The sequence below is a fragment of the Limulus polyphemus genome, unplaced genomic scaffold, assembly GCF_000517525.1.
Source record: "Limulus polyphemus unplaced genomic scaffold, Limulus_polyphemus-2.1.2 Scaffold199, whole genome shotgun sequence".
Taxonomy (NCBI): domain Eukaryota; kingdom Metazoa; phylum Arthropoda; class Merostomata; order Xiphosura; family Limulidae; genus Limulus; species Limulus polyphemus.
This window is the reverse complement of record NW_013665809.1, coordinates 846,090-859,706: the sequence shown is the minus strand read 5'-3', so window position 1 is coordinate 859,706 and position 13,617 is coordinate 846,090. Positions and strand designations below refer to the sequence as shown.

General features: G+C 31.9%; 1 protein-coding gene across 1 annotated transcript in view; it reads left to right on the top strand.

Moving 5' to 3' along the window:
- The window catches only part of LOC106478322 (ATP synthase subunit beta, mitochondrial), a 25,311-nt gene extending 14,120 nt beyond the window's left edge, over positions 1-11,191 (top strand). Inside the window, exons 4-9 of the mRNA XM_013938860.2 lie at positions 1,676-1,860; positions 4,936-5,094; positions 5,553-5,675; positions 7,330-7,542; positions 8,401-8,602; positions 10,827-11,191. Of these exons, the coding sequence (XP_013794314.1) occupies positions 1,676-1,860; positions 4,936-5,094; positions 5,553-5,675; positions 7,330-7,542; positions 8,401-8,602; positions 10,827-10,921 (977 nt within the window). The 3' untranslated portion in view covers positions 10,922-11,191. The remainder of the gene's footprint in view (positions 1-1,675; positions 1,861-4,935; positions 5,095-5,552; positions 5,676-7,329; positions 7,543-8,400; positions 8,603-10,826) is intronic.
- Positions 11,192-13,617: the final 2,426 nt, after the last annotated feature.

Genomic DNA, 13,617 nt, shown 5'->3' with positions numbered 1-13,617 from the left:
TCAATAAATTACTTAAATTTGCAGATATTAAGGTCTTGGGTGTTGCTAGCTCTGAAGAGGATGCTGCTGATTTACAACAGGATTTAGATCATTTAGTGAGCTGGACAAATAAATGACAAATGGGTTTTAATTATAATAAATGCAAGATAATGCATGAGTGTTATCATAATTTGAATTATAAGTATAATTTGGATGGTAATAACTTTAGCAGTGTCATGACAAAAAGGGATCTTGGTGTAATAGATTATCAGTCTCTAAAGCCAGCCATGCAATGTGCTGTTGCTAGAGGTAGGGCAAATAAGATTTTAGATTGTATCTACAGAAATATTAAATAGTCTAAAAGAGATTATAATTTCATTGTACAGGTCACTGGTTAGGCCATATTTGGAATATTGTGTTCAATCTTCGGCTCCCTACCTTAGGAAAGATATTGAATTGATAGAAAGGGTTACTAGAATGGTGCCTAGGATGGAGGGGTTGGTCATATGAGGAGAGGCTGAAATCTCTCAAATTGTTTTCTCTTGAAAAAAAAAGGGTTAGGGGGGATCTGATTGAGAAAGTTTAAGATTATAAAGTGAATTAATAGTGTTGATGCATCATATTTTTTCATATTTAACAGTGAGAATAGTAGGACTAGGGAACACAAATTTTGGCTAGGTAGGAGACATCTTCAGCTAAGACAGTTTAATTTTTATAACAAGGAGGTTTGCCTTTGGAATGGGTTGTCTTCGGATGTTGTAGAGGCAGTAAGTTTATGTGAGTTTAAGAAAAAGCTTGATAAGTATATTAATGATAAGGGCTGGCTTTAAGATTCTATTTTTTTTAATTATTTTAACTTAGTTTAGAGGATGGAACAGTTTTTATGGACCAATAGGCCCCATGTTGTCCCAAAACATTATTTTTTCTGGAAGAAAGGCTTGGTATTACTCTATGAAAAGAAACTGCTCTCTAACCAAGTATAAATGAATGAAAAATACAAAATAGAAATTATTGGAGCATGTAATATTGTCATAAATAACTAAAACAATGAATTTCATGAATACATTTTTCAAGTATACCTTGCTATACTTTGTATAGTGTATGTCTATTTCACTGATGCGTGTCTTAACCATGGCACTTGTTTTAAGACCTGAAATATCTTTGCTATAAACACTTTGTTTCTGAGTATGTCTAATTTACATACTTTACACTTGTAACACAGTTTGTGAATAACTATTTCTTGACAGTGCATTTCTACATTAAAAGCAAGAATTGTTCATTTTTCAGAAAATCATACAAAGCCATTTATCAAACTAAAATCACTGTAGTTGTCAGTTTTAAGTCTGGTTATAAATGATTCAGAGCCTACAACATTTTTGAGGGGACAGACTTAGAACTTTCTTTGAAGTGCACAGTTAAATCTTAAGTGTTATTCTTTCATTGACTTACAAGCTAAAGATAAGTTTTAGAATCCTTAAAATTCTTTAAGATTGCTTCAAAATTCCAAGAAAATACAGATGAAATTATTTCACTTGTAGTTGATTAACATGTGGTTTGTGCCATTGAATTTAAATTATGGTGTAAATGTATAGTGCTCTTCTGACTCTGTGTTCCTTATGTGCAAAATAGTAAACTAGATTATAGTTTGTTTGAACAGTACTATAGTCTTAATTGATTTCTTTATTTTCTTTACCAGGATTGTTTGGTGGTGCTGGTGTAGGAAAAACAGTACTAATCATGGAACTAATCAACAATGTGGCTAAAGCCCATGGGGGTTATTCTGTATTTGCTGGTGTTGGTGAAAGGACACGAGAAGGAAATGACTTGTATCACGAAATGATTGAATCTGGTGTCATTAGTTTAAAAGACAAGACTTCTAAGGTTATAGTTGCCTGTTAATATTTATAATTTACTGTTTTTTTTATTTTCATATTAGTAATTTAAAGCCATGCCACTTACATTTGCAATATTTAAAATATGAATTTCCAATATTAAAACTATATAGCAGATACTGTAAAGAATTAGATCATGTATTAAAAAAAGTTCCCAAAATTATAACTGAAAAAAAAGTTTAAAAAAGTGAACCAACCAACTAACACCAAGAACTGCCTAATTTGCAAAAATGCTTGCATTCATCAACATCATTAATAACTAATAATAGTTTGTAAAATTATCAGTTTTGTCAGACATTTGACTATTTCTCATAGTCAGAATTCGAAGTTTTAGAAGGGCTACTTGTTCCAGGACAAGTGGCATAAAAAATTTTACTAATCTTGCATAAAGCTTTACTTGTCTTTACTTGTGTTTCAAATAGTACCACCCTCCAGTGTGATGAAATAGGCCATGATAAAACATTACTGTTTTTCTCATTCTTTTTTATGGTTGATTTAGCAAATTCTGTACTCTGGTTTAGCTCATAATTTTCATGGTTGATACACTGAATGTTTCCAACTCTTAGCATGAAAGTTTAGTATATTTTTTTTTTTAACTTTCTTTAATATTTACTGCTAAAGTCAATCCTTTCTTTGATATTGCCTGTTATTTGTGACAAACTACAAAATAACACCATGGACTCAATGGCAAACTCAGCCCATTCAAACTCTGCTAACCTTGTCTTCTGGGTGCTTCTTTTCCTTTTCAAAGAATTGCACTCCTCCTGCTATGTTTTTTTTCTACTTGCTTTTTTCAGTTTCCCTAACCCATTGTACACCGCTAAGGAACCTTTGTATGTTTGACATTTTTCAAGGTCATGATAAACATGCTAAAACTTTATAATCAAACCTTATTCTCAGCAGCAATTTCCTAACATTATCAACTCATCCTGACCAAGAATTATTCATGAAAGGGGTCCCAGAATTGCCCAATAAATGAATGAGTAGTGAGAACAGTGACAGTGTATTGAAAAAAAAAGGGATTTATTGAAGTCTAATTACTTTTAGTGTTAAATACAAACAAATTATTATGAACTAGCTGAAATAATGCACTTATCCATGGGAACAATAAACATTTGTCATATGAGCTAGTAAAAACTGGACATCCTTTCCATTTTCATAAATGAATGTATTAGAAAACTGCCATTAGTTTCCTGATTCTGTCAAGAATGGCCTATACAGCTTTTTGAAATGTGTGCTTTGGTATAACACAGTGTTACTCTTTCATTCTGATTTCCTCTCCAGTTCTGTAACATTTGTGTTGTTACAGTTGTGTAGATGCTGTTTTGATTCTTTCAGTTCTTCCTTGTTATTTGGGTTTGTCACTTGATTTATCAAATTATCTGATGGCATGATCAGAAAAATATGCAAACTGTCATTGGTCCATAAAGCCTTATCTATCAGGAAGAGTGACATGTTGCCTGACATCCATTGTGTAGTGAAACCACATGCTCTCTCGTATGTTCTGCAGTCTCCAGGCCAACATGTTCCTACAAAACAGCAAGACAGCCTTCTTCATTCAGCATCCTGTGATTGTTTGTGGTTTTCTTGGGACCAATATTGGCAGTTTTGGAAGTTCATTTCAATGTTGACATAAAGCATGGCTTCATCTTTCCACCCTGAATTCATCAATTTACTTCTGTTCCATGGACTGTTTACAACTTCAAACATTGATCTGGGTCAATAACTGAAATACTTGCATCTTGTAAGGATGAAATTATGTTGCTTCAGAATCTGGAGAATGTTTCTTTAGCTTATTGTTGGTTCTCCTGTATTTTCACCATATGATCTTTTTGGGCTTACTAAATAGAGAGTTTCCAAAAGATCCTCATTTGCTGCTGTAGAAAGCCTGCCACTGCATTTACTTCCACACAATCTTGCAAAGTTAATGACATTCAACTAATTGCTGTAGCAAAAGAAAGACAGTTAGTGAAACACAAATATGACTAGAAAAAGCATAGTAAAGGTGGGACTTAACATATCGTGATTGGGCATAACTTTTTCATTAACCCCATGTACATAGGGTCAATCAAACATTAAAACAAAATGCCTCAAAACTATTAGATTTCTAGCTTTCTAATTAACCTAAACGTAGGTTAAAACAATTTTGTTACTTACCAGAGCACTGACTTCGGTCTATAATCAGTAATATTGGATTAGGAAATAATTTTACTGAAATATATTAATGTTATAATCATATAATTCACAAAATGGTCTTTCTGTTGATGATAAATAAGCATGGGTAAATAATTTTAGTAGCATAAATTGAGAAGAGATTCTGTGGTGGGGGTAACAAAATTACTGATATCTTAAATAATAAAGTGGGAGGTTCTTATTTTAATTTCTAGCCTGTCAATATCTGTAGTTGATGTTTCTCATTGGTTAACTTTCTGAAAACCATATAAGGAAAGAAAGAAAATCTAAAATGGAGAATTCAGAGCAGGGAGGCCTCAAGTGATACGGAAAAGTGAAAATTGAGAATATGTTCAAATATTTCACCTTTAAATTAAGAAATTTCATAATCTTAACTTCAAGGTTTCCATTAAAGAAAAGTTTTGTTATTAATTTTTATAACTTTAAATGTGTGTCCAGGGGTGGGGGTCAAAGTGTGCATTTTATGACCTTTTAAAGTGTTACTTTCAAAATTTAAAGTATTATCAAGTGGCATCAAAACATAGTTTATAATTCAAATCTTATTATCATACAAGTTTTAACTTAATATTTATAAATTGTCTTCATATTTATCTGCAGGAACTTCTCTTATACAAAGACAAAGTGACTGAAACGAAAACACTTATAAATACTGTATGCAATATAAGAATGGTGCTGTTGAAAAATCATTTTAAAGTTACGATATAATCCATATTCATTAGTAACAAAGTTAAAGTAATTGGGTTATGTAATTAATAGTTTAAACTAGGATTTGGATAGCGAAGGAAAACAGTTGCAGAGATTTTCAGAAGATTATATTGATTTACAAATTTAAAGTACTTTATTTCATCTTAGAATTTACTTTTCCTCTTAGGTGTCTCTGGTATATGGTCAGATGAACGAACCACCTGGTGCTCGTGCCCGAGTAGCCCTAACTGGTTTGACAGTTGCAGAATATTTCAGAGATCAAGAGGGTCAGGATGTACTGCTTTTTATTGACAACATTTTTAGGTTTACTCAAGCTGGATCAGAGGTATTCTTATTACCTTAAGTAATGTAAATAAGTACGTACTTATCTTTACTTGGAGTTTTTTTGTATAAATCTACTAACTTACATAGTGTAATGGGGAAAAATTTAACTATTTCATGATTTTAATTTGATATGAATTTGTACTTAAGAAATGCTTATTTCATTTTATTACTTAAATTGAACGATGTTGAATGGGAATTTTAAAGACATTGAATATCTACAAAAAATTGGTTATTTTTCCTTATGGAAAATCTTGAATATTTTTGCTTGATGTTTTTGTTTTCTAAAAACTAGGATAATATTTGGTACGTAAAATTACAGAATTACATCGGTAATATTTTTACATTCAAAAAAAACTAATTCTTTTATTTGCTCAAATAACTCGGGTGTTTTTGATTGAAGAAAATATTTAGTACCTCATTCAGTATGTAGTTCTATTGACACCATTTCTACTGTTTCAGGTATCTGCTCTGTTAGGTCGTATTCCTTCTGCCGTAGGTTACCAACCAACTCTAGCAACTGATATGGGTACCATGCAGGAAAGAATTACCACTACCAGGAAAGGATCCATCACATCTGTGCAGGTTAGCTTACGATAACTTGTAGCACTAGAATATTTCAATTTTTAAATTCATTTCCTCCGGTTAGTACACATCTTGTTAAAATGAGTTGTAATGATGTTTTGATGTTGATATTTCAATTTTTAAACAAAGTATTTTACAAACAAACAACATCTGAGATCCTTCTGTCATGTCTAACAAGCAAAGTTATAATTTTGAATTCATCTCCTGACTTGCATGGTGAAATTTAGCTTAAATTGTAAGAAACAATGGCAAATCAACTGTGGGAGTATCATTGATATTTAATTATTCAAGAGTGTCAAGCAAGTTACACAATTAAATTTTATAAGAGTGATCTTTAAATAGTCAAATACCTTTTCAGTGCTTGCATTATTCCCTCAAAATACACAAAACATTGCACAAACTAGCTTTGAGATAGTATCGTCAGGTTTAGTTTTAGTTGCTATTGTAATGCCATGTGTTTTAAACTTGAAAGACACAATATCATCCACATAATTTATAGCTGTTCTATCAATAATGATGGGGAGGACATTTCACTATTTAGTTACTAGACAATATGGTTGTTTAGGGAAAAAGTACTTGTTTCAATTAACCCTAATTGCTCTCATTTCTACAGTTCTCACTGCTAAGAACTGAATTCTGTTAAAGGTTTGGCAGAATATTTCAGCAGTGGAAAGAATTACAATTTCAAAACTAACAAAATAAATAATATATATATTATGCTTAATTCTTGTAAGAGGATTTTAAAAATGGTTTTAAAAGATGCAATAGACTAGAATAGAAATTGAGAACTAAATTTTGCTTCTAATATGATTATATAAACCCTATTTTCTTTATCAAGAACTTGTGAAGAAATTTGTATTTAAGAGGTGTTCACTCATGTAAACAGTTGGGTATTTTTTATATTAAAATGATAAATTTTTAAATCCTTTAGTGATGGTTTGTATTTTCAGTAGTCTTTGATATAGTATAGCCATAATCAGTATATAATTTGAAAATTACTTCATTATTTGAGTGATTTAAGATAACCTGGATTTTATTCTTAGAATGGCAATATATATAAAGAAGTGCCACTTGTGGTACCCCCTGGTAAACTTTCATGGCTTGTATGTTAAAAATTGTGGTTCAATACCCATGTTGGGCACAATGTAGATAGCCCATTGTTGTAGCTTTACGCTTAAATACAAACAAACCAATTGAGTTAGTTTTTAATGACAAGCTTGGATAGCAGTATAAGCACTAGTCTTTATTGATTGCTATTACTCTGAACCTGTTTTATTGCTAACAAATGATTTAAGAAAGAATGTGATTACATGTTAAATAATGTATTAATTGGTCCAAAGGTCAATAAGAATTTTATGTTGATTTCTACAGGTTAAAATTTAAAATTTTTAGGGTATCATTATGACATTCTACTAAAAATTAAATTGTGGTACAAATCATTGTTAGGTACCTCAAACAAAAATGTTATTTTATTCATTTCTCAGTAGTTTTGTACTTATTTAAGTGTAATAATGTTTAGAGAAGGCTTGAATGGGTAACAAAGAAAACTTTTATTAGTAGCATAGTGGGCTTTCCACATTTAATTTGAAATTAAAAGTAGTCTTCACCAGTAATTGAAATGCATTGAACCTTTGTTGCCTTTTTAACTTTTCAGGCTATCTATGTGCCAGCTGATGACTTGACTGATCCTGCTCCTGCTACCACCTTTGCTCACTTGGATGCTACCACTGTGTTATCCCGTGGTATCGCCGAGTTGGGCATTTATCCTGCTGTTGACCCACTGGACTCTACTTCTCGTATTATGGACCCTAATGTTGTGGGTAGGGAACACTACGATGTTGCCCGTGGTGTACAAAAAATTTTGCAGGTTTGGTTAACTCTTACTTCTACTTCCATAATTGTTGATGCTTTGCTTTTAGATTTGTTGTTGTTACACCCAATTGTTATTTTTGGTTTCTTTGCTTGTATTTTCTAACAATATTTGCTATTTGAAACTTTTTATAAAGAAAAATTTGTATATATAGTAAAGGCAGCTCATATGGGTATAGAAAACTTTTATTTGAAAAGCACATATGCTTTGTTTGACTGTTGTAATGCTTCAAGATTTACATTAAACTACTCTGAATTACATTACAATGAACTTGGCAGTTAACTTAGATATGAGCTACACGTCTTCACTAGTTTCATGATCACTGCTCACAATTTTCAAAATGTCTGCTACTTTTTAGAAACTTCTAATTTTTGTGTTAAATTGAGTGTATTAACAATAACTTAAGTTCTTATTGGAGCTTATAATAAATATGTAATTCTTTAAAGGTAATTTAGCTTTAAACACTACACAGTATCACACATATATATTCACTAAATAATAGTTATACCATCGAAATATAACGTAATGTTTATCAAATGCTTAAAGTTGACAAAACTATTAATTTCAATTTGAATGAATAAGTATGAATAATATTTTGATATAACAAAATTACACTTATTAAATTATTTTGTTTTAAACATTGAAAATATATTACTTATGTTTGTATGCATCTCAGGAGATTGAATTTGGCTTGCTGTAATGGTGTGTCAATACTAAACTAAATACCCTGTAGGCCTTCCTCATAAATTGTACATCCTTGAAATAAAACACCTACATACAAGCAGTGTTTTGAAAATGCTGTTGAATATTGTATTTTCAATATTTGAAATAAACCTTTCCATTTTCTTGTTTTAGGATTACAAATCTCTTCAGGATATCATTGCCATCCTTGGTATGGATGAACTGTCAGAGGAAGACAAGTTAACAGTTTCACGTGCCAGAAAAATTCAACGATTTCTATCCCAACCTTTCCAGGTAGCAGAAGTGTTTACAGGCCAGGCTGGAAAATTTGTACCACTTGCAGATACCATCAAGGGATTCAAAATGATTCTAGAAGGTTTGTTAATTATTTTGGTATTTATGTTAACAAAAATGTTTTTCTTAAATTAGAAATTTTTTTGAAATATTGTAAATTCATACAGACTTGCCAGTTTCTAGAATTATAAAAGTTTTATACAAGATATCTATGTCAGTGGTCTTGAACACACATAACAAACTGTATCCTGGAATAAATGGCAGTCAACTACAGAAGACTGCACACACGTAACTGCATCATTTTGACATTTTACTGACATTTAGGATATTGATTTATATGTGGGTAACAGTGTTGAAGATTACTACAAATCAATTCAAAATGGCCCGGCATGGCCAGGTGGTTAGGGAGGTTGACTCACAACCTGCAGGTTGCGGCCTTGAATCCCCGTCCCACCAAACGTGCTTGCCCTTTCAGCCATGGAGGTGATATAATGTGATGGTCAATCCCACTCTTTGTTGGTAAAAGAGTAGCCCAAGAGTTGGCGGTGGGTGGTGATGACTAGCTGCCTTCCCTCTAGTCTTACACTGCTAAATTAGGGATGGCTAGCGCAGATAGCCCTCATGTAGCTTTGAGCAAAATTCAAAAACAAACAGTTCAAAACCTGAAATATCTTGCTATTCATAAATAAGTAGGTAAAATGGCAAACAAACTGTTAGATAATTTCAATTTAACCCTGGGAACCACGGAGTGCCTTCTTTTAGGTGTTGAGTGCACACCTACATACCAAATTTTGAAATTTAAGTAAAAGTGTTCTGTTTCAATCATTTTTAACTGAAGACTACTTTAAAATTGATATTTCTTGTCATTATGTAAAACTTAGTTCACAAAGAAATTTGAAAAGAATTTCAACTTTCTTTTTTTGCCCAGCTCCAAAGATCCATGCTTGTAAACAACACAGTTACAAGTTAACTTTTTCTGCCACTCATAGTTTTCTAGCAAATATAAACCTATCATCCATTGAGAACACAGCTATCCACATTTTCTCATGTGATTTTTTTTTCCCTTCTCTTTTAGTGGTTTTAGTACTATAACCCTTTGTTCTAACCATGTTAAGATGCCACAGCATGTGATCTGAATAGTTACTAATGAAGTACAGTTTTGAAAATAGCTAGAGAAGATTATAAATTATTTATGTCAATAAAGAGTAAATAAAGCAGTTTGATTATTAATTTATGGTTTCTTAAGAAAGAAACTAGCCTTTGTTTCTTTGGAGGTGAACAAAGAAATGTAATCCAAAGTTTAGAAGACTTTGGTACAAACTACAGGTCTGGTAATGTACATATAGTTTATGTAGATGCTCTTTTTGGTCCTAAAATGTTTTTAACATTAAATTATTTGTGTGAAAAATGCTGAAGTTTTCTTGTGTGTCAAGACATTAGGTAAGCTTAGTTAGATTTAGCACATATGGTAGATATCAAAATATCCCACCAAAGTAAATTATTATTGAATATTAAGTTCATCTTATTCAAATAATGCACAGAAATAGAATAACTTATTTATTGAACAGAAACTATTAATAAAATTGATCTTGTCCAAGAATTATTGTTGGCAAAAGTCATCGTACCTAGTCTGACAAAGATGTTATTTTGAAAGGTCAGGTCCTAAGTTGTAGAGAAATGTTTATAATTTATAGCTGTTGTCTTTACTAAACTGTTAGCAAAATAAAACCAAAAAATATGTTAATAAATATCAGTGAAACTTAAACTGACTGGATGTATGAATAACTTTTTTGATCAACAATTAAAAAAAAACATTCTAAGATAAACGAATGAGAAATATGTCTTTCAAAAAGTTTTAAAATTTCATAACATAAAAAATTTTAGACACTGTTCAGTAAGTTTACCCTGAATTTCATACATAAAAAGTTCCACTGTAAGAAGGAAAAAGTCAAGAGATGTCACTGACTGTCTTCCAACCTTCCAAGAGTTACTGTTTGTAGTTTTGAATTGTTATCTCTTAGATAATTCCTTATAGAGGTGAGTGATGGCATTGGCAACTGTTAAAGAAAAAATCCTAGTTAAAGATGTAATTGTATTGTCATTTGCACACTATAGGAAATGATTGGGCATCATTTCTGTAAATCCCTTATGCCACTAAAATAACCAGAAACCTGTAAATTGTACTATTTTTTACCTGGACAGACCATAATTGTTATTAAAGGTAAAGTCCTGTGTTTATTGAGCATAATTATATAAAAGATTCTAATTGTTAATGTACTTTACATAAAAGTTTATTTTTGTTTTAGGTGAAATGGACCATCTACCTGAAGTAGCTTTTTACATGGTTGGGCATATTGATGAGGTTATCAGCAAGGCCGAGAAGTTAGCAGAAGAATCTTAATTTCTGATGTTTGTTTAGTGGTGTAGCTTTTGTTCAGTGTCTCAGTCTAGGGTTGTAGGTATACAGTGATTAACCTCAATCCTGTGGTTGAGGAATTTAGATTAGCAAGTACAGTTTGAAAAAACCAAAAAAGATTGAAGTAAATTTTGTCTTCGTTAGGCTTGAATCAACATTTTTTTTTAATCTCATAAAATAGTGGGCTCACGTTTTTCTGAACTGTACAGATGCTGCACACAGGTAGAACTATGGTGAATAAAAAAAATTGTGTAATTTCTTGTGGAGTGTTGTCTATGAAGGTTTAGATAATGAACATTATAACTTTTTTATTCATGAGATTACTGTAGATTAATAATTGAATATTTTTCATCTCATTTTTAATTACCTATACAAGATATAATATCGGATTGCAAACTGAAGCTTATATAGAGACAAATAATACTAAATATGTATTCTTTACCCTGAATAGTGTAAGCTGAAATTATGTTAAACGTGTATGTCATTTAATTTTTCACCAGTGCTAAAAGATTACCTTCAAAATTGTTTAAATAAATAAACTAATTGATAATATTAGCAGTTAAAAACACATGTAAGTATAATCATGCTTGTTCTAGTTATAATACATGAGAAGATTATAAGTTACTGCATATAGTTTTATTTATGGAACTAGAATATTTCGTCCTGCTAGATGATATTGAAAAAGTTCTACACCAGAGTACAAAAGTTGGTTAACGGGAACCTATTAATGTTTTAAGTTTGTTAATGGGCCTTTTCTTGGAACCTATTAATGTTTTAAATTGGTTAATGGGCCTTTTCTTGGAACCTATTAATGTTTTAAATTGGTTAACGGGCCTTTTCTTGGAACCTATTAATGTTTTAAGTTGGTTAACGTGCTTTTTCTTTGAACCTATTAATGTTTTTTCTTCAACAAATCTCAATACTGAGTTTTTTTGTTGTCTTGTTGTTTGCAACAAAATTATTACAATATTTTATACGTACCACAAGTTTGTATTGTTATCTCAACCACTGTGTCAAAGACTGAGTACAGGTACAGAAATATTTAACAACAAGAATGTAGGAAATCATTAAAGAAAAGTGGATGAGCGTGTTAAACAGTTTGTGGTTTGCCGATGCTGTTTGTTAAACAAAACAAATGACTTTGGTAGAAGTTAATTAAAACAGCATAAAATTCTTAAACATCCTAATTATTTACCCTTCTTGACTATAAAGGTCTGAGATTTTGGTACAAGTTTTTGCAGATCAATAAACATTGTTGTCCTAACTGTAGTCCTAGTCTCTCACGAAATGTGATAACTTATATGTTTCGTGTGGTTCATACAACTCGTTTACAATGTGGACGTTTGAAGTTTTGTAACAGTTGAGACAAGTCTAGTTTATCTTCAATATCCACTAGAAACTGTACATACGATTGATTTTAAAAACTGAAGACTAGATTTATTTTACGTAGTCCTTATGTTGTGGAACGTAAATGCTTAAAAGTGTGAAAACTTGTTTATTTCTATACAGTAGTAAGTGACATACATACACACAAGTAAAATCGTTCTGAGAATATAGAGAAAAACACTTTTTACAGAAGTATTGGTGCTGAGAGTAATTCATAAAAATTCTGAGCCAATATTTTAGAGAAATCCTAATTAAAGGAAAAACAATAACCCAATGAACGAACAAAAATAGAATGAAATTAAAATAAGTCTACTTTATGTCACCATTATTAAATAGGAATTATAAAAGCTTGATATTAGGTCGTCAAGAAATTAATGTCGCGTTTTGGAACACTTTCATTAACCACCCCCAAAAAACGTACATCACGTATAATAGCAAAATGAACCGCCTAAAAGTCACGTTAGTACAGCCTATATAATGTGTAAAGTTTAGTATACTCTAATCCAGGAATCACGAATCCGATCCGATTCCGGAGCGATATGCCAAGTAGCGATAAGAGGGGTGAAGAAGGCGGATGAGCTTCGCCGGTATGTGAATGGTTCGGCTGATTCCTGCACCATGGGTGAGTCGAATGACATGGATTTAGATAGGGACTGTTCAAGCAAAGGAGTGAGATCTGATTCTGGCTATAGTGAAGAATCTATCGGATACAAAAAGACAACTCAGGACAGAAAACAAATAGTCTTCCTTACTTCCCCAGACATCAACATAGCTAAGGTAAATCTCATGCTCTTGAGTTGAGCCTTTAACGATCTAATTGGGCCTACTGAAAAGATTCAGTTACAAACGGGTCGTATTAAGGTAGTTGTTCATACTCACAGTCGAGATTATTGTGTCAAAATAAAAACATTTGTGGATACAAAATTCATTCCCAAATTCAAGACGTTCCCCCACCTTCTGTTAGGGGCATCATTCATGGTGTCCACCTCGACATTACGGAAGAGAACTGTACAACCATAGAGGGTGTTACGAAGTCAGTAAGAATGACACGCTACAGTTAAAAAACCTATAAGTTCCATTATACTCCATTTTTCGACTACAGCTCTACATAAGAAAGTACATCTCAGCCTTTTGTCTTTTCCTGTCTGGAAATTTATCCCCCAACTGGACGCGATGCTTTAAGTGCCAACGTTAGTCATATTGCAAACGTGTGCCACAGTAATGTTCGGTGTTCAAAGTGTGGCGAAAATCACAATGTAAAGGACTGTACTAAGCAGACTCGGGTATGTTGTTTA